This window comes from Dromaius novaehollandiae, chromosome 5 (genome assembly GCF_036370855.1).
Source record: "Dromaius novaehollandiae isolate bDroNov1 chromosome 5, bDroNov1.hap1, whole genome shotgun sequence".
NCBI classification, from domain to species: Eukaryota; Metazoa; Chordata; class Aves; order Casuariiformes; family Dromaiidae; genus Dromaius; species Dromaius novaehollandiae.
This window is the reverse complement of record NC_088102.1, coordinates 55,123,566-55,150,446: the sequence shown is the minus strand read 5'-3', so window position 1 is coordinate 55,150,446 and position 26,881 is coordinate 55,123,566. Positions and strand designations below refer to the sequence as shown.

At 37.3% G+C, this 26,881-nt stretch overlaps 1 protein-coding gene across 3 annotated transcripts in view; it reads right to left on the bottom strand.

The window, feature by feature from the left end:
• LUZP2 (leucine zipper protein 2) overlaps positions 1-26,881 on the bottom strand; it is a 208,027-nt gene that overhangs the window by 48,063 nt on the left and 133,083 nt on the right. For 2 of the 3 annotated variants that reach the window (XM_064512863.1, XM_026121726.2), the window contains exons 6-7: positions 16,173-16,235; positions 13,367-13,429 (exon numbers count right to left, since the gene is read on the bottom strand). The exons of the other annotated variant lie outside the window; for it this stretch is intronic. In XM_064512863.1, coding sequence (XP_064368933.1) covers positions 13,367-13,429; positions 16,173-16,235 — 126 coding nt within the window. The remainder of the gene's footprint in view (positions 1-13,366; positions 13,430-16,172; positions 16,236-26,881) is intronic. 3 annotated transcript variants of the gene reach the window in all.

The window sequence follows — 26,881 nt, the reverse complement described above, 5'->3', positions numbered from 1 at the left end:
CACAATAAGCATGGTCCCAATCAGTGTTTGAAAGACTGAACAGCAAACTTGACTATATCTGATATAGAGATAGTTCTGACTAAAAAAATACGATAATAATTTCCCATGTCATTAACATTTTAATTATTGTTATTCAAAATATTTTATTACAGCACAGCTGTACAAATTAATGTTTTCATTAACAAGAAGCTACATTTAAAAATAATATATAAAATTAAATAATTTCAATTGCCACTTATAAGATAACTATACAAAATAGCGTTTACTTGATAACTGAATGGCCGGGACAGCACCTCTGAGGGTGTGTGTTGCTAATTGCTATTCCCACAAGGTGTGGGCTGGACAGCTAGACCACTTCTTCATTCAGCATCGCCTGTGCTACGGTCCGAACCAGCGGAATACCAGAGCTAAAGCCACACATGGCAGGTGCTATGCAATATATTGCACTCGGTGAAACTGGAGCTGTTTGAACGATCAAGGTGAAGGCAAAGTGTTCGACTTCGGTGGTGCTGTGCCTGCCGTTCACAATCTTCCTTAGAAGGAAGACCATTAATCCAGTATGTTGTAACCATGACGCTCACGTCAAGTAAAATATTTCCAGTTTACGGTGAAAAGGTATTCTTCCAAAGGACAGGCTAATATCTATTAATAAACTCTTTTTGGATTCATCAGTTATCATTATTACTACTGTAATATTTTGATAGACTGATTTTATCTGTATCTTTCATGTAAATTTATTTTAATCACAGATTACTAAGCCGATAGGCCAGTGATGTCAATCCAACCGACATGAAGTGATAATAAAATCCTTGTATTAAAATGCCTTTTTTTTCTGGAAATAACAAACTGCTCACTTGAAAGTGGTGCTGTTTACATCTTAGCCCCAAGACTGTAGAATGATCAATTTTTTTTGGCCAGTTTTCCAAATCATCTATCAAACTTGAATTCATATTGCAGCAGTTTTACTGCTATTTTAATTAAAAGGATTTTTAAGGAGTCTAATTCAATTAATATGGCTTAGACATTGAATAAAGAACAAGGACAAGATACCAACCAGCAGGACTATGAAAGGCTCATTTTGATAAGGGTTAAAAGCTCTTTGATAAGTATAGTCCAGAAAAACTAAAAATTTTTTAAGTTTCTCTTAAGGATCCTTGAAGAATCAGGTCCTTACAGAAGAAATAATGAGATAAATCAGTTATTCATTCTCTAAGTGAATGCACTGAGCAGTTACTATCAGTGAAATACACGTTACTAACTCAAATAAATGTGCTTACCTTTGCTCACTGTGAATTATATTACACAAAATGCCCATAATTAAAGTCTACCAGACATAGACACATTAAAAAAAAAAAAAAAAAAAAAAAAAAAAAAAAAAAGCAAAAGACTAATTTGACCTCAGGCAGATGGAGAGAAATACCAAGTGACATGGAATTTACTTATAGCTAACAATTGAGACCAAAGTGAATTTCTGCATCTATGTCAAATAATGCAAAACCAATACCTGCATGTTTTTGGTACGATGATTTTGAATTTTCAGGAATTTATAAATATCAGAGCTATATAATATAGATAGTTGAGATGTTCAGATTTCTTTCTCAAAGTCAAGGCCACGCCACCAGCAACAAAGGAGCAGGCAAAGCCTGGAATAATTAAGGGTCATTTCAAATCATGTGACTGATTAGGATCAATGGTATGGATATTACAAAAATAGCATGGCTGTTACTGCAGTTTAAAAACACTTTCAAGGTAGCTTTCTAGTATTTTTAGAGCTTCATGCAACATGCCATTCAAGGTGGAATAAGAAATAAATGGTGGTGGGATTTTTGTTGTTTTTGTTTTGTTTTAACTGCTAACTACTTAAAATAAACAGAAAAATATATTCCATTCCTTCTATTTTCCCTAAACAAAATTTCAAAGCATTTTTGCCAGAAAAGGCTAGGTAACAGTTTCACCTTAGAAGGGTTTGTCACATGTGCAGAGATGGACACACTCATGCCTGAGTTTTCTTCAGGACATAAAAAATTGGAATTTTATTTGGTTGCTTATTATGAAACTTTTTAAGCCTTATACATTCAATACCAACGATAACTGCTTTTTGAGGACAAAATTATGATACATTCTGCTTGATTAGAAAAAATGATTGACTAGGTGATGTTTAGTCACACCTTAAATAGATGGGATATTCTGAACTCAATTTTTTTCCACATAGTCCTTAAATAAATGCCTAAGAAAAGATAAAGTATTTGGTATATGTATATTTATTTTATAATTTATATTTTCTAACTAGGACAATTTCTTAATTAGAAATCACTTAACCAGAAGCTGGGACAACTGCTTACATTGGATGAATTGTCCAGTAAAACAGAACCGTACTGTGGTTATTCTGCAGGCAACATCTGCATCTCAGGAAAGCACATACACTTTGTGCTTCTGAATTCTCCTACTTGCTGTAGCACAGGATGTTAAATGTAATTGAGAATAACACTTTTTTTTGGCAGCTATAGCATTTAATCAGATGTGCAGCTAAAACCAGATATTCAGCAACATCTGAATTACATTTTAAGCACTTACAAGAAAAAGAAAAAAGCCAGTTAAAAACATCATTTCCTCCAAAATCTCACAGATTGTACATTTTCTTGATGCTTATTACTGATGCAATGGTTTAATCTCTCATTAGTGACTATTATGAATGTGCACTAAAAAGGAAATTAGGGCCTTTGTGTTTGTTATTAGTGGAAACTTCGCTTTTCCCCACCCCATGGTATCTTTTCCCCTCCCTTGTGTTCTTCCTTCACATAAGAAAATATTTATGATTAAAGCAAAATCACAGTTCATTAGCATTTTACTAAAGAGCTCAAGCTTCACCTAAAGGAAAAGAGCTGTTCTTCTGTAGAAGCACAACACGCTCAGACAACATGCGCAAAACGGAGAGCCACAGCACTGCGCTACACTAACCTGTGGTCCTCGTTGTATTTTTTTTTTTTTAAGAAAAAAAAAAAAAAAAAAAAAAGCCTCTCATGGTGGGTTTTCCTCCCGTGAGATCAAGCCAGAGTACCCTATGTTATATACTGGTTGTTATCTCCAAATGCCAATAGGTGCACTTCACTACAGCAACCTGCTGCTCTTTGTTTTCGATATCAGCCTTCTTTACAGAATTATATTGCTCATGTCAGCAGTAAGAAAACACACACTGAGGAGGTAAACATTTTAAAAATCATTTTAAGCATACCAGTATATTCTATCCCTTTGTCAGCAGAGTGCTGCAAACATCTACTTCCTTTTTCTTGAGGAAGCGTTCAGATCTTGCCAGAAGCTACAACTTTTTGGGGGATTATTTCTAGGCTTTGACCTTTCCACCCAAAAGGATACGCCAGCCAGGAAAATAAATAAATGCAGAAACAGAACCAATATTCCTGGCAATACCACTCAACTTACAAGTGTTTGCCAAGAGACAGTTATCTTAAAGCTTTTGAGTATGAAAATATTACCTCAGATTCAGCTGACCAATAAAGCCAAAAACCACCCAACACATACAATATTAATTAACCCCAACATATTCATTAATTATCACAAAGTGGCTTCAAATCTGTCAGCAAAGAACAATGCAGAGATTTTTTAAAAATCTCAAAATCAGGATTTAATTTACTTTATTTATTTTGCAGACTTTCTATAGCAGATCTTAAATATCCTTCCTATAGGTGGCTGTGAATTTGCTGTCAGCACTATCTCAGAAAAACAGGACCAAGCAACAGGCAGGCTAAGTGATGCAGCACAACACTCTCAAATAATGTATACACCCGACAGAAGTGTTATGTCTTTCTGATTTGGCTGATGCGTTCACAGTTGGCTGCGATAGGAAGCCTACGTCACCTGGAGCCGTCGCACGGTCGCGCTCTAGGTGATGCTGGAGGGAGGAACAGCTCCTGGCCCCGGACGGGGGAAATCCCTGAGCCAGGAGCGGGCGAGGAAGCCTCGCACGGAGATCCTGACGCCAGCCCCGAGCGGGGCCTCAGCCCCGGCGGCGGGCAGGCTCCCGGCGGCCCCTTCTCCGGTGCCCCCAGGGCAAATCCCCGCGAGCCCAGCAGTGCAACGCGCGGGTCAGCGAGTCTTCGGTTCTAATTTTGCATAAGAAAACATTTTTCTCAGGAATTGCCGCAGTACCTATCACTGCAGAAGTTTAAACGCTGAAGAAAAACGACGCTGCCCGTGCAATTACTTCCAAAGTGCACGGCTGGCATCACTACTGTTCATTCCGCCTCTTTGCCCCGTTTTGCTATACGGAACACCAGGATCCAAGTTAAGAGTTTTCATAAGAAACACTCCCTCTTTTTCCTGTTACATGCTTACACAACGCGAGGCTTTAGGTCATCTTTCAGCTTCTTATATTTCTTTCCAAGTTCTACTTTTTCCTCTGATCTTTGGGCAGTTTGGATTTATTCAGTGCTTCATGGTAACAACATTTTAAAAACTTTTCAGCCCTCTTGGGCCACACTCAAAATTGTTATTGGAATTAGACTACTAGGAAAACGTCCGTCATCGAGTCCTGATCCAACAGCAAAACTCTCCTTGTGTTAGTGGGAGCTGGATCAGGTCTGCGAGTTGATTGAACAGTTAAGTGCTGCCAGTTCAATGTAAAGCTGCTGCTGCCAAATTTATTTAAGTAATCTTGGCTCATGCTGGCTACTGAGTAGCCTCGTCTCACACAGTGATGCAGACTGGCTATTAAGGATTACATTAACTCCTAATGCAAGTCCATACTCTTAAGGCACTTCCTCCAGGCTATACAGAAACTTTTTAAATTGGATTTTTCAGTTCATTAAAAATGCTGTAACAGCTTTTAATGCTCCAGACTGTTATAAAAAACTTCTTTAACAATGTACTAAACAGATGTCAATAACTAAGTACTGAAACGATGCTCGCATTTTCCAGACTTTGTTTTCCAACACTACATGAAACTATTAAAGAAATAGAAGAGTAGAAGGACATTTGGTTCAATAAGAACATCACTGAATTGTCTTCTGTTAAAGAACGGTGGTCAGAGGGCAGGTGAAGTCAGCTGTCATCTTAGAATAAGAATGTTACAAAAATATAATGTAAAGTCCTTACCAGGAAATGTATATGATGACATCCCTGCACCTTCTGCATATCACTTACCTCTTTATATTTTAGAACTTCCGAAGTCTACAAACAGTGTTTTAAGTATTTTTCAACGACCAATTCCATCAGGCTCCTCAGGCCCCTCCTGTGTTACATTAAACTATCACTAACGATCCTAATATTATAGTAACAATAAACAAAATGTTAAAAAATGACAAATTAAATACAAAACATGCAACTGTAAGAAGATGCCAAGGTAAACAGTTACATCTACTTCCTCAACAAAAGGGACATAATCTGCATAAGACTTGCTATATACAGTTGTCTCAAAGCAATACAAACACACAATGCAACTATTCAAGAGAATCCAGGAAAAAAAAAAGCAAACACCCATTTTCTTCACCTGACCTACTCCAAAAGAAATCAAATAAAAATAAAAGTTGTGCTTCACAAAACCAGGAAGTTCTCACTCACCATACAACAGTAAAAGACCATGTGATATGAGATGAAGAAATGGGCCTAAGTATACTTTCTCAACAAGATAGCTATCTGAAAAGTAATCACCACACCACTTTCCAGCTGAATATCAGCCACAGATATTTATGCAGTATCCTTAAAATCTATTAACCAAATCTAAGTCGTCTCTTCCAAGGGCCTCAACTTTTACCGAGAAAAAACAAATAACATCCCATCTTGTAGAATTTTTCTACATCCAAAAAGTAACCACTTCCAAATGCAAATCATTGATATGAATCTGGGAAACCAGATTATGCTGAACAGCCAATAGTGGACAAAATCCAACTACAGATGTAAAAGTGTACATAATTGCTGAACAGATCAAAAGACAAAAAAGCCTAATTAACAACAAGTAGCATTGTAAACCTTCTCACCTCGAAAGAAAAAAATTCTAGCAGACTGAATTATCACATGCAGCAAGAGACATAGGAATACAGAACTATGAAGACTGCAAGACCAACACTCATACAACAGAGCAGAAATACCACAGAGAAGACCCTACAATATCTTATCTTAGAACTCAAAAAACCCAAATTCGCACTCTTGACATATCCAACAATAAAACTTTGCACAGCCTAACTCCTCACTCATCCACCTCAGCATGTGCTGCTCCAGATTCATGAGCAAAAAAACCTTGGCACAAAGTCCATTTTCAGTCCTGTTATTCTCGAGCAGCAAAAATTTAATTCTCTAAAATTAGGATATGATAGAAATCCACAGATAAACAGACTAACCTCCATACAGCTAACAACCACTTCAAACACGAGCAAAATCTGCAGTACACTTGCAGGCCCTCAGCCATCACTGCAGCGGCTTTGAGGAGAACATTTAGTTTTCTTCCCCTATCATAGCTAAGGATGACCTTCAACAAACAAGGCTACTCTCTGAAGGAAATGCACCTGTTTTCAAGCAAGTCTTCAGAATAATAACTATATGTTATAACACTGCAACAAGAAAATTTGACTCTCCCCAGCAAAGTGCTCCTGGCTGTCATGCATCACCAGACAGAATAACTTGTGGACCATCATTAATTACTGATTAAGCTATTAAACATATAACTTCACTGATTGTGTAATTATCTTGTATTGCAAATGGTTCAAACGACAAGTGTCATCAATCTTATTTTCAGACTTGGCACAAACCAGCGTTTACAAATGGAACCAGAGTATCAAATGCAAACAGCTCCGTAAGTGCTGCCTTCTGGGCTCATAGAGAACCTGATCTGTGCCTAAGGTCCAAATACCACCACATCACTCAAAAATCTCTAGTAAGCTCAACACAAAGGTGATAATTCCTGGGCTAAAGACAAAGAAAAACATTTTGCAATGCTTGCAGTCATGAAGCTTTTTTCCTATATTCCAAACTCATCACTATATAAGAACAAGCCACAGTTTGAAATAATTGCTCAAAATGCTACTATTGCGGTCATCTTCCAAGGTCTGAGGCAGATTACATTCTTTGACAAGCAGTATTACTTAAGCCTCTCTTCCCAAAATTCCTTTTAATTTTGCTCTGAAGGTTGATATTTAATATTATTTTCTCTGCCTTTTCAGCCAAATTTATATGCTATGGTACTCAGTACTCGTAAGTTATTTTTTAGGTATAGTCCTAAATTTTTAGGCAAATCAGTAAAAGATCATTTTTCTATCTGATGCGAGTCCATCTAATTACAGGTTGATATGAGTTTTCACTTTGTCATTTTCTATTAGTTATGTTTGTACAGAATCCCTTTCGTGTTTTTGGAAGTAGTATTTGGCTCTAAGATCCTAGTTACTGACAGAGTTTGCAGAGAGCGGATTAAGAACCCAAAGACTGGAAAACAATAAATGCAATATTCATCTTTAGAAAGATAGAAAAGGAGAAATTGATGACTTACAGATTATTAGTATAACTAATTTGCACTAATTTTTGTACAATTTGATTTCTGGAAAAGTACTGAAAAAAAATCAAACAAACTACCTCTCTAGTGGACAAAGTATTATTTGTTATATATCATTCATGAGCTGAGCAACAAATCAGACGTATACTCATTAAATATGCTGGTGACATCAAGTCAGAACTCAGAGTCACGAAAACAGACCTTGTCTAAATTTACCTTGACAGACTGGAGAAACAGTCTGATATAGGGTGGCTTTTGCTAAAGACAAGTATAAACCACTAAACATAGGCACATAATCAGTATAACAAATACAGGAGAGAAAACAGCAGGGCCAGTGACTCAGGATGGTATCACCACGCAACACGCCGTGCACTTGTGGGAAAGGCAAGGAAGGCTGTGGGTACGGACCACCAGAACCTTTTACTCCAGTCAGCATGAGAGCAACCCCCAGCTGGACCTCAGTGTCCATTTTAGGGCACCCCAGAAGGACAAACACCAAAGGAAACGAGTTCAGATAAGAATAACAGGAAGAGCCAGTGGTGTAAGAACATATCCTGGAAAGTAAAACTGGAAACAAAACAAAACAAAAAGTTAAGCTAAAAAATGAGAACAATGTGAGAGACCCAGCATAACAATCTCAAAAGATGTAAAATGTTGCTGTAAAGGAAAGGGAAGAAACCTGCTTGGCAAGTCTATGGGAGTTATCAGGATAACTAGCCAGATTCGGTCTCAGGAAGGAAAATTCAAGATAGATATAAGAAAACCTTTCTAGCAGGTAAGCACAGAGTTTGAACTGCTGGAGGTTTCCAAAAACAAATCAGAAACATGGTGAAAGGGTAACATGGACGTAGCTGAATCTTCTTTGGAGTAAGAGAATATGGAATAAACAACCTGCAAGACCCTTTCCATTCTCCATAGCTCCTAAGAAAATACCCTTGGCCAGAACTGAACATGTGCTGATGGAATTGCCACATACGTAGAAGAATTTTTTATTTATCTCATTAACTATGAAATAACATTCCTTCTATTTAATATGAAAAAGCTGTAAGAATATTTTCAGACTTTTAATTTTATGATCTATCAGACTGCACTTGTGTAGTCGATATTTTTGTTTGGTTCATCTTTCTCCTTTTAAGAAAAGTAAAAGCTTTTTAAAGAAAATAAATGCAAAGCAAAATGATTCTGTTTTTCCTAATAAAATTATCAAAGAATACGAGAATACAAAACATATAAGCCACGGTAGACTGAGAAGATTAAGTTGATAGCATAGAAAACATCACAAAATATAACAAATAAAAATATAATTAAAAGGAGGTTCAATTTGCTACTTCCTTCTCATTCAACATTTTTGCCAAAGTCAAGGGAAACTTGTTAGAGGACATTTTCGTATATGAAGGCTTGGAGAGTTATTCTCTCAAAACAGTATCCTTATAAATGATATACAAGAAGTGTGTAATAACCTGTGAGTTTTTTCTTCCAGGTATTACTTAATCGTTATTCAGTTAACATGCTGAAGTCAGCCTGCAGCTTAGAAAACTTCTCATCTCTAATAGAGTCACTGGTGTAAAATCTCTGTGAAAAATCTAATCCGATGCTTTGCATTACACTGTTCTTAACAGCTATTTTATACTAGCTTTTTGCTTTCTTTTCCTAAGCAGCTTTGCTATGTTTCCAAGGGGAGGTGACTGAAGATCCAGGCGCCGAGGAAACACATTAAATGAATAAATGTGCTACAGGCTAGAGATCCTGCCTGAAAGTGAGCCAAGCTGGGGGATTCTCTCAGAGAGGCTGATGGGGCAGGCCTGTGTGCACCTGTGCTCAGCCTCCGCTTAACTCCTTCTTTAAACATTGAGCTAAAGAGCATTCCTTTAGCACTACAGGGGAATACAAAAGCAACAACAAAATAAGAGCCTTTTTTTTGGTGCTAAATAAATTAACAGATAAATAATGTTTAAGGAAAACAGTGTATCTTTTTTGGAATGCATTTTTTTAAGGAAAAAAGAGTTTTATGGTTCTTTAAACATAACAGAGAATCTGTTAAAATGTGTTATAATGGACTCATTTTTCAAACATGGAAGGCCAGCTGAATTCTGGACTTGGTAGCAATATTAATACAGAAGGGTGGAAGTCGTGGGTGAAGTGAATGTGTATTTGTGGAATGGCTGGATTTGGGCCAAACCTGATCACCAACTGTACTCAAGTAGTTAGCAGAATTGTACTGGAAAACTTAAAACTTCCAATTCTTTGCACAAACGTGAGCATACAAAACAATTCTGTAAAAGGTTATCAAAGATTCAAAACTACCAAGTCTATCTTTTTTTAAAACAATGGCATTGAAATTTTAATGGTTAACATACAAGTTGGCTCCTAAGTCAGGTCTTTTCATCTGTAATCACTTCACCTTTCTCTGTAGAGAATGCAGAACAACACAGGCTGCATCACAGAAGTAAGTATTTTGCAACTCCAGGAAATAGGTTTACTGTGGCATGTAATTAACTACTCCTAATAAGGAGGAAAACACATATGGTGGCATCAATTTTACTTTAGGGGGAGGAATGGTATAAATATTTACCACATCCAGTCAGTATGATCTGAAAACAATTTCACATTATTTTGCCTTTCTTAGAGTCTATTTACCATATCAAGAGCAAGGTTTAAAATGAATTTCACACCTCCCAATAATGAATTGATTTGTGTAGCACTATGTGGTTCAAAGAATTTGGAAAACGGTTTTGAATATAAATGGCAGACTTGTAAGTACAGGTTTAGTTAAGTCTTCAGATGTGTCTTTTGTCTTCTTCTACAAGATCAGTTTAGGTATTTCCCAGACAGGGATACTTGCTTGAAATGTGCTCTGACTGCATTTCATTCAAGAAAACATTTATTTTAACCTGCCTTCTCTTTTTCATGTAGGTCTGCAAATGATTGCAAAAGACGAGCCCAAGTCTGAGCTGACGATACCATACTACTTAGCCCTTAGAGGTATTATAATAATCATTCAGAGTTTGTAGGTACCTACCTGAGGTTATGAATTGTGTAAATGCAGCTGTAAAATTAAAGAGCTTGACTGAAAATTTGTTATTAATTATTCTTCATTTTTCTCTTCTGTCAACTATTTAAGGTTTCTATGCAGCATGTGTTAAGGGACTGAACATGGGACCAAGACACAGGAACTTAAATTCTAATCACAGTAGAGATACCGACAACCTCTACAGCCTTGAGCACATCATTTAACACAAAAATGTCTCCCACTAGTTATCTGTCGCATGGCATTATACCACATATATTCCACATAAGTAATCAATTAGGTCATAAAACACTTTGAATATATAAGAAAGGTATATAAATGCCAAATATAATTAGCTCCTGTTTTATTTATTACCACTTGATAAGGTACTGTCACACAAGGATGTTAAAAGTAGACCTAACGTACCTGTTCACTGGAGCACCACGGGAGAAAGCTGTCTTTCCCCTTGCCCTCCCCACCTGCTGTTTGTCTCCCACTTATTCCCCAAAGCTCTAATCAGTACAGAAAGGCATTGGCAATAATAGCTACTGGAAGAGAAGGCTCAGTGAGAACTAGTTTCTGGTAGATGTTGATTATGTACAAAAACCCACTACTATTATCACACACATCTTGACAATTAATTTCCCCAGAGAAAGCAATATGCTAAGGGGCAGAGGCTGTAGTACTCCCTCATGCCCTTTCGAAGTCTTACAGGCTGAAGTTTACATCCTTCTGGGGAAGCGTCATGAGAAGCTCGAGACAGTCTCAGCTATACAGAGAACGTAATTCCCAAAACTCCTCAACGAGGCACACGAAAAGCCTAAGGTTTAATAGGGTAGGGAAAAAGTGCGAAGGTGAAGGGGTAGAAATTGTGGAACATGGTAGTAACTCACAGGCAGGAGTTGACTGCACACTGCTCATGCTCTGTGCGGGCAGACGACTATCCATCCACAATATTGATCTTTTATCAGGAAAAAATCAGAACTTCTCAGAACAGCCTTCACAGCAATTACAGCACAAAATCCACCTAGTTGCAGGTATCAAAGCAACTAGAAATAACATACCACCTGTTCTAAGCAGCCTCTCTCAGATCAGACATTTAAAAAGCTTTCCATCCTATGCCAAAGGGATTCTATTTATTTAGTATGTCTTGCATCAGACCTGAAACACATGCGAAGCAGCCTACTGAACCTACTGATTCCTAGATCTCACATGAATAGTTAGGAGGCCAGCATAAATTTGGTATTCTGTTTTCTTCATAAATCAAAAATTATTTACTTTAGTGAGGAAAGAGACAGACAAATAAACCCTACAAAGACATTTCTGATGATACATAAAAGATATATCAAAATAGCAAATCAGGAAGTCAATCACACACACAATTTCACACAGTCAAGAGATATTTCAACTATTTGCCTAAGTAATAAGCTGTACTTCTCAATACCTGGGACTTCACAGTCCAGGTAACAATTCATTAACCCCTTCCATCTGAAGTTCTTAAAGCTTTTTTAGTTATATTACTTCATGATTTCCCTCAACATTTTCCCTGTTTTGCAGGTAAGTGCATTTGGAGCTGGATCCGTCCTACCTAATCTAGGCTCTACATTTGAGCTGATGGCCCCAGCAACCCTATATAATCAAGAACTATACCTATCCAGTGTAGATAAAGAAGTTAAGGCAAAATTTGTGTGGCCAAATATATGCTGTTTCTTTAGAACAGGTTGAATTTCCTTGATTCCAGCTGCAATACTGAAGCACCAAAGATTAAAAATGGAGTCTATGGTGCAAATATCCATATTCCATTAGATAAGACCCACTTCTAATCACATTCACACTATCAGCATCATATCCACTAAAACACAAGTTAATTCCCTCCCCTTCCCCACAGTAGAGAGAGTTAAGTATTTCCAGAAAGCAATTTGGACCTTGCATTGAGATGAACTATTTTAAAAGAAATCCTAGTTCTAGTCACTTCAAAGATGACTACTTATCTTCAGCCTTTATGCAGGGACTAAAAGCACTACTCAGTTAGCAGCCTCAGGCCAGGTGACCTGAGTCTCTCTCCTCCTCCTCCAACAAGGATCAGCTCCTCCAGGTGTTAACAGGGATTTGATGCCCTTCAGCAAAGTGTCTGTGCATTCTGCATTTTTTTTTTAAATGAGCCAGACCAGCTATTCATATGGCTTGTATACTCAAAAAGACATTTCCATTTTTTTCTGGAAGCTTCAGTTTTAGTAAAGATATTTCAGCATCTAATAGGAATTTGGATCCAGGGATCTAAGCAATATTCTATTGCTCAGGCTTATCATAAACGTAAAACTTTGCTTTAACTGTTAACAGTAATTGGCATTGCCATGGAGGACCGCTAATCAAAGGGAAAAAAACAATAAATAGCTGTAAAATATTCTATTTTTCAACTAATGATGAGAAACATTGTGTTGAATCTATGGAATAGTGCAATAATTTTTGGTCACTGGCAGGCAACCAGAACATTGCTTTATGTGAGCATGTGAATACAGATGTTCATAAACTACATGTTTTCTGCTACTTCTATTTAGAAAGAGACAAAGATACAAGATAATTTTTTAGGCTTTGGATCTTTTCATCTTTGCTCCAGAAAGCAATTTAATAAAAAAGCACTCTCCCTATTACAGTAGTTTGTGAAAAAAGCCATTGAAATAGATGATATTTCTGAAATTACATTATGGTACTATCTGTCTTTGGTGTTTTGAGCTTATTTAGTATGGTGAGAAGGAAATCCTTCCTTAAAACTACAGTAATAGAGGTAGTTATCACCCTCCTAGATTACTTCAATATTACATCAACTCTAACACCTTAGCTAGCAATACTGAAATAAAACTCACCTTAAAAATCAAATCCTTTTTCCCATAACGAAGCTCTTTCAGCTGGGCCTGGATCTTTTTTGACTGAAAGTGAAGATGATAAAATCAGTGTGTTTTTTAGTTAAAATATTTACTTTTAAGAATTGGGGTAGCAGAGGGGGTGAAGAAGACAGCACATTTTGAGAACAGTAGAAAAAATATCAGCTTTAAGATGCAGAAAAACAACCAAAATGAAAGTCCATTACTTTTCCAGGGTAGCATGTCTAAACCAGTTAAAGGTATCAAGGGAAACTTAGAATGGCAATCACCTAAAATATGTACCTAAGCTAGTACTATTGTGAATAGTCATTTGGGTTATGCATTTCAGACACGAGATGTTATTAATACTTTCCATGAATGCACAACTGAATGCAGCACCTTCACTATACAGAGTCTTCTTTTTTATATTTAACTGCATTGTAGCTGTTACCATAAGTTATCATGACATTTATTCAGGTTTTACAGAGGACAAATTTCCACAGAGTTGCATAGGTTCTGCTTTGTAATGACCAAGGATTTCCAGACGGTGTTCAAAGGAGGTAGGTCTTCAGTTTGAGACCAGTTCCACTGAAAAAGGCATAGTTATGCTGATTTACATCAGCTTAGGATCTGGTCCAAAGCGATTTGTTCTTCAAATATCTTTACATATACTCGTAAAAAATAATTTCAGCTATTTTCATTTCCTATTAGCTTTATACATTCTACTAATATTCACTCTGGGGCTGCCCAGTTCTTTCCTGGTGGCCTTCTGGCTGCACAAAGCTGGCATTGATTAGCAAGCAGAACTTCTGTCACGCCTTCCCTGACGATGTCTTGAGATGACATTGATGAGCTTGTTCCAAGCAAGCTAATTATTAAACCAAGCAAATTGTGTTCTGTTTTTTTCTTAGCTCTAGCATTGCTGCCAGTTTTACTGAGGAAGCAACTCCCCAAAAGGACTACCAAAAGGATAATTAGGGAAAAGCATGTGGTAGCTTTGTGGGGGGTTTTGTGCTTCTAGAAAGAGGACGTACAATACTCGCATCTTTTAGTGCAATCAGCAGGCTGAGGTCATCAGTAGACACAGTGTGATAGCTCTCTCTAAAGGACAGGATCCAGACGCATTTCTTACGCACATGCCCCTTTCTGTGTCCTGCCAAGCCCTAGGTTCACACCGACCTGCCTTCCTCTCTCCAGCGCACTGCCTGCTTTGGGAAGCAAACCCCAGCACGTGATGTGTGTGGGATCACAGGCATGCTCCCGTCTACTGAAAATCGCAGGGCGTGCTATGACAGCACGTCCACAGTCTGAGAAAGCAGAATGGAAACAGAGCGATTCTACCCATGAAGGGTATTTGAACTCGTAATTACAAGGATACTGATTTCACATAGTTATAATGCTTGGTGAATTCTACATACAGTACCTAATTAAAGGGCAGTAAATGCACTGTATTTCTCTGGGCTACTCCACTTAACTCTGCAAAATGACAAAGAAATAAATACTTCTGTAGCATCTTTAATTGTTCTAACGGCACCAACCCACTTAAAAGCCATGTTTTTGCCAGGATGATCCATAAAGTGTGAAATTCTTAAGCTTAAAAATACATTCACAGTCTGTTGCCATGAGTTTAGTTAGCACAGATTTTGGTTTCCTGAAATTTTCCGACAGCAAGGCTTGGCACACTACACTAAATATAAAATAATTCTAGACTTCTTCCTCAGAATTACACACATTTACGTTGCAAATATTAAAGTAGATATAATCAGGGAAGAGATCTTCAAGTTAATTACCAAACATTCAAGATGTTATGCAGCTAGGAAAAACAAACTTTGAAAAGAGTGGAAAACAGAAAGCTATGTTACACACTCCGATAAATTTTTAGCAGTAAACAAGGAAAGAAAATATATTTGTATTCAAATACTGTGGCATGTTTGAAAACAGCAACAGTGATATAGGAAAATAACAGATATTTAGACAAGATAGCAGAGAAATCTATTATTTCTTACTGTTGAGAATTTCTCAGAAACAGTTGTAGATCTTCATTTGGGGTAAATAGCTAACATAATTAGAAATCACTCTATGAACTCATAACTTCTGACTTTAAAAATAAAATCTTTACTGAGGAAAACACATTCAACCACTTTTTAAACTGAAACATTCATAATTAAAGTGCTATGTTTCTGCTTCATTCTCAGAAGGTAAAATGACTTTCACAGGAGTTATATATGCAAAAAAGGTGGCTAATGGGGGTAAATCAAATTCATATGTAGTAATATCCACTTTCATGAACAGGGGAGTAGCTAAAGTGACTGCTGACATGAATACAGTTAAGTGGACATTTAAATAGTTTTAAATAGTAAGTACAGGGGCACTGTATCCTCAACTATCTTTGCTGACGTTCTTTTCTTCAAATAATGAATTGTTCTAAGGATCAGGAATGATAAGTCTTTCCCACCTCTATAAAAGGCATTTTGTCTTATTCTAAAAAGATTCTTCCCTTATTTTAGGCATGGGAGGTCATGGAAAGAAAATCAGTTTTGTATATATTACAGAAGAACATCTACAAAGCTGTATATGGTTTTCATAAGCATGACCAAACTTTAGTGTATTTGTCCAAAAAGTTTCAGCTCATTTTCCAAAATACATAAGTCACTTCCAGTGCAGTCACAGAAATGGGTTGAGATACAAGAGTTTTATGAACACTCATCATACATGCGCAGTATATATGCCAGAACCTCTGTATGAAAGCCGTTGCAGCAAGCTTCTTTCTGGGTATGTTAGATTTAAAATAGAGAGGACCACTACTTACCTCTTCTGCATGAATACCACAAAGCTTGTTTCCTGACAGGAGCTTGTTTTTGAGACTTTTGTTCTGAGAGAGGAAAAAACAGTTTTATTACTGAGAGTTATTGAAATATTAAGGGGTACCTTAAATATTTTATCATACAGGTTTTATTTTATGTATGGATAACATCTTCAAGTCACCAGTGAAGACACAAATAAAAAGACAAGATAGATGTATCATGGCACAGTAGTATCCTCTCTTACAAAATCCTGAAAGCCTATGACTGCATTAACACATGCTTTCACAGAAACAGGACTGCACATAGAAAATTTCCAAAACACTCTAGCAACTGAAAGCAATTTAGATTGGATATGCTGAGGTAAAAAGGCAAGAAAAAACCCCTAATCCTTATCTGGTGTCAGCTGCATAACTGAACATCATTTTCAGTAAATCATTACAAAAACTGAATAATGGTATCAAGGATCTCAACGAGCTTGATAACCAAATTCATGTGGGTTTTTTTTCATTAAATTTCATAATTTAAAACCACGAGTAATCAAAACATTTAAAAGGCTAGATAATCAAAAGCATTTCTAATGGATAGCATTTCCCCCACTCGAGATTCTTTTCCATGTAGCAGTTTTAATTATATTTCTTCTCATTTACAGTGTGTGGGGGGAGAACTTTGATAAAATGAACTATCAACAGGCTGATAATCCTTTCCGCACTCTTCACTCATATTATCCTGTAGTTGAGAGTCAAGGATAAAGATTTCTCTGCTGTAGGACAGCTCTGTAAGCCGTTTGGAGACTTTTAAATATTGAATAAGCAGATACTCAAGTGCTGCACGTAACATGCAGGAAAAAAAAACCCTCCTGTGCTAACGAGCTATAAACGTTCATAAACCTAGGCCATTGTATTTCAGAAATGCATACTTATTACTCATTCATATCATTCTTTAATATTATGCAGAAAAACTTCCTGGCATTTTAGAAATAACATTAATTGGATTCAGTACATCAGTTCAAATTTAGGTCCACGTCCCAGCAAAACACAGAGCTTTACTTCCAGAATTAGAAACTCTATGTTTTTCTTGAAAAATCTTACTTATTAAAGCCAACGCAAAGAAATTCCCACTCTATTTGAAACATCCCTTGCACAGTTCTAAAATAATGAGAAGATATGACATCATTTCATACATATTTCGCTGTTGCTCTCTACCGTGTGCTAACACACACTGCCACAGAAACAATAAATCATTTCAAGCTGTTTGACAGAGGCGTTCACAGCTCTGTAATGCAACAAGCAGCACCTGGGATATTACTTTGAATGAGATGAGCCAGATTCTGCCTCGCACAAAGTAGGATTTGCAAAGGGCTTCGTGCATGAGGAGGGGAAACAAATGCTCTTCTCCAAAGTCTCACAGTCGATTAGTTTTGTTCTTCATTCTACAGCAACGTAGTAGCTCCAGCCAGACCAGCACCTTCTTGTACTAACCATTGTATAAACGAAGAACAAGACAACTGACTCAGCTCAGAGGAAAGCATATAGCAGAGACAAGATGAAGAAAGATAAACGAGAAAGAAGCCAGCGAGACAAAGCACATCTAGCACTTCTATTAACCACCAGGGGTACAATTAAGGAGCGATGTGGTGCTGTGATCACACATTAAGAGTGATTGGCTTCAGCTAGAAGACGAACACCGTCTCTCGGAGTGACTGCCAAGCAGAAGCGCCAGAAGGCAGCGGCTCGCGAGGGAGCTGCACTTTCCGCTGGCCCTGGAAGCCAGCTCAGCACTGTGTTTTGACTAACTGGCTTCATTAATCCCCAGGCTCCCTAAAGCCAGACAAGGGTCAGTTCAGGTAACAGAGAGGCTATTCCTATATTCCGGAACAAGAGTAAGAAGGAGTTGTAAACTATTTAGTTAAACTTTTACCCATTTATCTGCCTTTTGTCCAGTATAAATGACTATATGAAATACTTTTGTTAACACATTAACAGTTGCTAATTAACTTCCATACGTGCTGCTTTGCAAAGGCCCTGCTGCAACACAGACTGCCAAGACCTGAACGCCTTGCACCTCAAAAGGACATAAATTGTATTAGGTGGCTGTAAGGATTTCCAAAATTCACGCCAAAGTAGTCTGGTGAAAGAATACCGTTTGACTATATTTTTGATTAGATGGACTCCAGTTTGGATATTTAGCTAGGTTCAACATGATTTAACAATCCTGTATGATTACCCAGGCCACTAGCAACAAAACAAAATTTGGGGTTACCAGAATGCAGGCAAAAAATGCTAATTTAGTCTACAGTTGTGTTTATACATGAGAGCAAGCATTAAAGGTTACAGTCATCAAGGGCATGAGGAGTACCTTGTCAGAGGTAGCTGACAACTTCTTCCTTAGAGTTGGAGTGGTTTTTTGGTACTTCACAAATTAGATGACACTGGCAAGTACAGCTTTGCCTCCTGATTAATAATTTTCCATAGCAGCATGTGAAGCATGCCAGGGAAGACAGGTGAAGTATATCTGAGCCTGATTTGATCAGGATTCTGATTTAAATTGTGCAAAATAAGGAGTCTAATCATGTACATATTCCATTAGCTTGCTAGAAAGGGGCTATTCAAAATTAGATCGATTATTCAGAGAGAATTTTAGGTTACAAATGCTCATGAAGTCAGGACAGTTCCAAGTTAAGTCTTAGATAAGGATTCAAGAAGACAAGAAATAAGTTAAACTAACTAATGTTTTACACAGTTATAGTTTCAAACATTTTATTTGCTATGAAGTACATAACTGAAAAAGATCTTGGATATTTCAAGTTTAACAACCTGTATATGTTTATAAAATGAATCAAGCACCCATAAACAAGTCTTTAATAGCATCTATTAAAATAACATACAGTAATGATTTTAATTAGGTATAGCCTTAGATTTATGGAAAGGATGCTATTATATCCAAATGAAATATGTAGTTAAATATATTTGAACTGCTTGAAAAAGCTTAAAGCAGAAACTGCTAGCTGAAGTGTTTGCATGCAAACATATCATTAAGCCAAGTTAACTACTGTAATATCTAATTCCCCATTTCCTACATCTGTTAACTCATTTGCACCAGCAGTTTCAGTGCATCCCTAAACTCAGGTCCCGAAACCTACTGCCGTTCCTTGCCATATGGGAAGAGACGGTGGTTCCTGCACATGATCCTTATTTTGCTGCTACATCCACTCAAGGACTAACAGTACAGCGCATGACTGCAGTGTCTATCACTGACCTCCAGAAAAGCAGTGAAAACTTTCAAGGGGAAATCGTCATATTCATCAGTATGTTCTTTACAGAACTTCCCTGCTGAAAATAACCTTTCTACCATGTTCCTAAACAGATCTGACAGTCCCTGGGCATACTTTTTCCCTCTTTTACTTTATACTGAGTAACAGTCACTATTTTGTTTGGGTTCTCATTTTATCCCCAGTATATGAGACCAGGCCTATCGGAAGCTGAATTCATTATGAGGCTTATTGACAGGAACCCTATATTTAGGTTGCTTAAAGATCTCCCATAAGGAGACAGATACAAAAGCCCATGCAAGAAGCTGCAGCACCTTTGTTTTTGACAGTGTGCATCTGGAACCCGGAAAGGGGGAATAAAAAAACAAAACAAACAAAAAAATCCAAACTTGTTCCCTTGGCTAAAGAAATACATGTTCTTTTTTATTCTAAATTTCTAAAAATAATCACTTCATTTCCGTCACTTGTTCTCCTGAAGGAAATGTCAGCAACAGGCCAAAATAATCACCAAAAATAAACATCTGAAGAGATGCATCCATGTTATTACAAAAGCAGCAATATATTATTTATCACCACACACCAAGCACATCACCTCTCCAAAGAAGGGGCGGGGGGGGAGGAGGAAGAGAAGAAAGAAAAATATAGCAAGATATTCATGACCATCTAAGAAACCACGGTGACATGGTTCTTTCTTTTTATGCTGTTAGAAAATTTGACTATTTGTATCTCAATAAAAATCAGGTCTCCTTCCCTCTCCTCACTCCTCCCTGCAATATCAGTGTAAAAAGTGTAGAAGATGAGAAAGTTTGGTTTGGTACAGCTTCTTTTTTAATTCCTGTCTCCCTATTAGAAAACATGGACAAAAAGACTGAAAAGAAGAAGCACAAATTAAACACTTAAATAGAAGCACATTTATGATCATAATTTTAGTTCATTCGCTTTCTGAAAACCCCTTTTAATAAAGTAATTAATTATATAGTCACATATTGTATTTTTTATAATATCCCCTCCTCAGTCAATGTATAGAATAAATACCTAAGGAGGCAAGAGTTATGGTTATACAGGCATTGATAAATTTGCCATTCACTAATGCTTGAGTTCCTGACTCTGAAAGTTAATATGCATTGATATACTATTTTTCTATGTACTATGATTCAGTCAAATATATAAGCCTCTATTTTTGACAAGCTACTTATTTAAAGCGGTTTATCATTGTTGTGAATCTGATGTTATAGTTTAACATTTATCTGACATGCCACATACCATATTTACAGAAGGATAAAATTATGCCATTGATGAAAACAGCACGAATTATCCAGTGTCATTTTTTGAAATTAGGATATCTTGGCCTATATCCACACAGACAAGTGGTTTATCCTCTCACGTTGATGTTTCATGATATGGACCACCCATACTAGCTACTGGAAATAGCACCAGGATCTCAGTTCAGGATTTTTATTATTTGACACAGGATTCACCATCCATCTGAGAAATGTGATAAGGTTTTGCCATGCATTGTTCAGCAGACGAACTACACCACGTAGATATCATCAATACAAGACAAGTTAATGTTGTCTGCTAGCCTTTGAAAGTGCGAGGACACAGAGTATGTTCATGCAAAGAAAATCACTTTTGCTCTCAGAAAATTACTCCCAGCAATCAACATCAATCCAGACATTTTATCTGAGGTCTGACAGCAGTTATTTGTTATATACAAGATAAATTTGGCTCTGCCTCCCCTTGATGAATAGTGCAAATCAAATCATGCTGAGCCCCCACTCATCTCTGGAACATTTCTTATGGGCATCCTATTAAAAAACAAAACAAAACAAAAACTGGACTGTACTCAGCGAGAGTGTCAGGGCCCATCGCCAAGATGAACTGTTTTCCATTTCCTGTAAAACAAAAGCTGTTCACTGAACCCTTAGGTGGGAAGTCAGAAGACAACAACAGACCAAAATCAAATATCTGGACATATCTGATGTCACAATGTACTGGCATCCATTTTGTTTTGAATATTAGCTTTGTGTTTCAGGACATGGAAAAATGTTTTATATAGCCTGAATTCATGAGCCCGCTTTAATCCCAGCAGGGCTGGCTCAGCCCTTCATCTTCCTGAGACAGGTAAATCGAGGTTCCTGCACTTTACTGTGTGAGGGTATTTCAGATAAGACATTAAGGACTGCAGTTCTACCTTTTTCTTAAGGGCGCTGAAGATATTTTGACATTTCTGTAAGAGGAAGAGTTTGCCTTGATATTCTTGAGGACACTTGGGTTTCTCCCCCTGCTCCCCCCAGTTTTTTAGTGCTCTGTGTGCCAAACAGCTGAAGGACTCTGCCCCATCTTAGTATCGACTATGCAGACGGGAACTGTACGCTTTCCAGGCGTCTCTGGATATGAACTCAGAAAGCACTACTCCTTCTCGCTCTGCATTCAAGGGAAAAGCCTGCTCTCACCAAGGCAAGGCCGCTGCTGCTTAGTGCCGCAGAAGCCTTGGCTGAGGCCTCCACCCTCAAAGTCTGCAGGAGGCAAGCGCAGTGCAGAACCTGCCCGCCGAGCTGGGCAACCTCCCTGCACACACCTCGCAGGGCAGCTGCTGTAAGCTTACATGTATCTGCACTTTTAATGGCTTTTTCTTCTTCTTCTTCTTCATGTAACTTGGCCCATGAAAACATCCTGGAAACTGATCTGTCTTGGTATCAGACATGTGGTGTTATGTGTGTTACATATTTTCTGAAGCACTCTGGATCCTTGAGGCCAAACCTTGCTAGGTCAGTGTGAAATAGTTGCAGCTCCTGTAACATTTGAGAGAACATTTCTGAAGCATTCTTAGGGATGGTATTATACAGATCTCACACTCGTACATTAGATAAAGGCACATAAATGCAAGCTTCTGCAAAGAAACACTATGTTTCTTTCACTCTCCATACCTACCATTTCTAACACACTTTTTCTCTGGAATTTCAGGTAGCCCAAATTGTTGCTAATTTTCACGAGTCTCTTACTTGCTGTCAGTAGCCCAGAACACTGCATAAAATCTGAGGCATTTAAAGTACAATGCCATTTCTATAAAGAAATGTGTCTACATTCATGCTTTAAGGTTCAAACTCTTAATCAACTTGTGCAGATGGCTAAAGCAGTTCTCTAACACTCATGTTTTCAATGGTTTAGAAGGAAAGAAAGAAAAGCTGTGATTCTCCAGCTCAACTGAAGAGGTTGATAAGCAACACAAAAATCTACTAGCGAGCTTTTAGCAAGAGTTTTGTGTTGGGTGGCACATGACAAGTACAGTTATTTAGAACTAGACTATTTCCATGAATCCCCAGCCATGCAAGAGAATCACAGCCACAAACACAGTGTTTTAGTATACTAAGCACAACGTTTTGATTTCTTGCAATCGCTAAGCTGGAATAACTAGTGTTCAAGGAAAAGCAAACAGAGGAAAGGAGGTACAGAGTCAGGAAACATGCTTAGGCACTTAGGGCTTCTTCCTGAGAAAAAAACCAGGGATTCTGTTTGTATCCTTCTGTCTTTGTGCATATATGATAATCGCATGTAGTGACAGCTTAAGTGTACATGAAGAGCTTGTATCGAAATGAGCAATTCCTTACACTGAGGCACAATAAGTGTTGCTCAAATACATCAATTCTCTTCTCTAACCAAGTGTTTACAAATCACAGTAAGAGCATTAAATTCATTAAGCCATATTCTGCAGTAGTGCCCAATGCACAACATGCTATTGCACAAAACCGAAATGCACCTCCAGTATCAGCTATCTGACATTTGCCAGATGACAACACCCATAACTTTAGGCAATGGCTTTTACATGGATCACTGCTACTCAAGTCCTGCATTAAGTTAAGTTTCTTGTGGGTAGGTTCTACTATTGCTGTGCATCACCTTGAAATCTCTCTGTTAATGGAGATATGTTTGTTTTACACTATTGAAGTGGTGAAAGGCTCTCTCTCATCCATGGCTACAATCAGTATCTTGCTGCATCATAAATAGTTGCTGTAAACATCACAGTACAATGTTAAACGAACTAGAGTAAGGAGTAAGTATTGAAGGAGAAATAGAATAAAAGATTTCCTATAAATTTTGAGTACTTGGGTTTTTTTGCAATCTCTCTTTAACTCTAGCTCTAAATATACATATGTGTGAAAGTAAATGTATATTCTTAAATTCATAACAATCTAAACACATTGATTTCACAGCAGTAACCACACTTCCTGCTATGAGCTGCACCACTATGCAACATCTTGTATTGGATCCATTATGGACTTTTGCAAAAAACTTAGAAGTGTAGCATGACCAGAAAAAAAATAGCAGTACACATTGAGATTTGATTCCATCCTATTTATGCAATAAATTAATGTTTAAATATAAGCCTGCCTACCACTGAAGTGGAAGTGGCAGCTTAGAGGCAGTTAGAAGTTTTGCTGTAGCTTAAAAATGTATTTCATCTATCGCATAATAATAACTGAAATAGTTATGCAAACATAAAATCATTCAGCTGTGATCTAGCCCTCCCAAATATATGCTCTTTTCCCTGAATCCTTTCATATATTTGAACTTTTTAAAGTTCCCACACAGAAAGTCTAAATTCTGACTATTCAATAAAATCTCATTCCTACTAAAATTAATGGTTTAACTGGAATTTGTCTCTCTAATGCACAGTATCATTGATCCCTTAAAGTAAATCTGATTGCTTACATGACCTCACATGAAGATTCAATTCACAATCCAGCTGCCATCGTTATCAGTGTTAGTATTGGCATCACTGAATTGCCTAGATACCTATTTACCCATAGATCTATGGTTCTTTTTCTGTCTGAGACTTCACAGGTAAACACAGGAGCATCAGACTAACTGGAGACTCCTCCCCCCTGCCCCAGATAAAGCGTTTCAGCATTCTTCAAAGACAGTTTGATTTAAGATGGTCTCCACTGTTATTCACTGACAATTCATTGGCAGGCTAAACAGGACTAGAGAGCTGCTCTTTTGTTAAAACTTTATGATTTTTAAATAATGAGTTAAGATGCTGATTTTCCATAGCAATATTTTATACTAAAAATGTGCAATGGGATCTAAGGAACCAAGTTGCTTTAGGGCTCAATAATTCATAATTGTTATTAGAAATTCTTGTGCTTTGAAGTTCACAAAGCTATAGCTTAATTCAAGAGAAATTCATAGTGCAACTACTCAGGCTCTAATGACAGTTATCTGGCAGTCTCTGGCACAAGCTCTTCTTCAGGTAAACACATGGCTGAAAAGTGCTTTAAAAAGTCTGGTCTTATTAAAGATATTAAGTTTAGTAAACATACTTCATTTAAAGATGTGGGCTGAGCTTTTTTGTACTCTTCAGTCTGTATTTACAACTGCATGTCTCCAAGCGAACACCGGTTTTCTCTCTACAGCTATCATCTAAGGTAAGACTTTTTTCTTGTCCAGTGCTTATGATCAAAATCACTTGGAGAATGATGCCAGCCCAGGACGCTGGGATTCATTCTGAGAAGGGCCGTTTGGGAGCCGTACTCACTCCTGTTGTTTGCCAGGAGTTTAGGGTCTTCTCTATGACTTGCGAGCAATTCTCCTCTCCCTACTTGCACCTCCATGTACCAAAAAAGCACTTGAACCAGATCTGCACTGTAAAAGGAAATTGATGGTACCTTGATACTTCTCTAGTACTTTGGAGATTGTTTCACCCTTCCTTAACCTCAGACTTCCTTCTTTTTATCGCATGTAACTCAAATTTGATCACTTCAAATTTAGTAAAAAATGTATCTGAGTATTAGCTTTCCACCAGTGTTTGCAAATACATAGCCACAGATGACAAAAAAGAATTGTTTTTAGACAAAGTAATTTCCAAAATGACTATTATTTTTAGGGTTAGGATGCATTATCAAATATTGGCACATGCAATCATTTTATGTATGTTTTAACCATTTAACTGAAATTAAGTTTTAAAAAGTTACCAGTCATATAGGTCTTAAAAAAAAAACCCAGAACATTCATCATGCAGAAGCAAGGCTATATTCTGCTGTTACAGATGTGAATTAGTGTACCTGGCCAGGTATTTTCTTTCAGAGCATTTTTACTTTTGGATTTCAAGTGATTAGGACCATTTATTTTCCTCATTTCTGAGGAAAGATAGCTCATGATGGGCAAAAAAGATTTCTTGGACTGATTTAATTTTCAATTAAACTTTTCTAGTCATTTCAACAAGACTCTAGTATAGGAAAGCAAATGCCTTTTATTATTCTTTCCATGTCAGATATTCTAATTAAAAACGTAGCAACAGACTAAATACAGATTCCCGCTTTACAGGATTTATTTCGGAAATGAGGGGTAATTACCTATGTGATGTAGGATTATCTAGAGAAGGAACCTGACAATTCTTTGATCTTTCTCTTTGGTAGAGGTGGCTGAGTGCTCCAGGGGTTGTTTGTGGGATCAGTAAAGCAGAGCACCTGGTTAGGTAGATATTGGCCTGAAGCTGCTTCTTTTCATTTGTTTGACGTTTGTGAACAGAATGGTGAAGAGGAGCTACTACTGCTGCAAGCTGCAGGTTATGCTAAAAAAACAAAAATAAAAAAAAAAGAAAAAAACACCTTTGACAGCCCTACTAAGGCAAGGTGATAGAAATGAAGAGAGCATCCTGAATGCAGCCAGATATGCAAATACAAATAATCTAAATATCAAATGCATTTCTGACTTTCAAGAAAAACAAGCTGCTATATCACTGACAGTGTGAGGGGTCATAGTGCTTACATTCAGCTCTGCAGTTTTATATTTTCTGTTGTAAATGCAGCAGCTGATGAAATGCTGTATTAAGCACACTTTAATCTCAAAATTGTCAGCATCTATCTTAAAACATAAATGACATAGTTATGAAAGGAGGAGGGCAGGAGATGACTAGGAAATACATTCATGCTGCTCTCTGTGGAGTTATATCACTAAAGTTTCCTTTAATATTAATAGACTGTCTCCTGAATTTTCTCGATAGCAGTGCGCTGAATACTTGTTACAGAACTTTTTTTGCCAAGATATTTAATTTTTAAAAGTAGTAGTTATGCAAGCACAATTAAAAAAAAATCTAAAACATACATCAGCTGCTTTGAAGAAGCTACTGCAATACCTTTCAATTAGGAAATAGGTAGCTCTTAGGCAGTGCTACTGGATTCATTCACATATTTCCACCATGCTGTGCTCACTCAGTATGTGGGGAGAAAACAGCCCTAACTTATGCTACCACTTATCTAGATAATACTGCCTCTGTCCTGATACAGTCTATCCCAATTTATAGATTAGAATGCGATTTGCAGAATAATTTTCACATGCAGACGCTCCAGTACTTTCTAAAACCTTATTTCAAATCCGCAAGTTCTACCCAGGCACTATTACCAGTGCTATAAGGTTTGAAACCCAGAGTTTTATGGTAAGGGC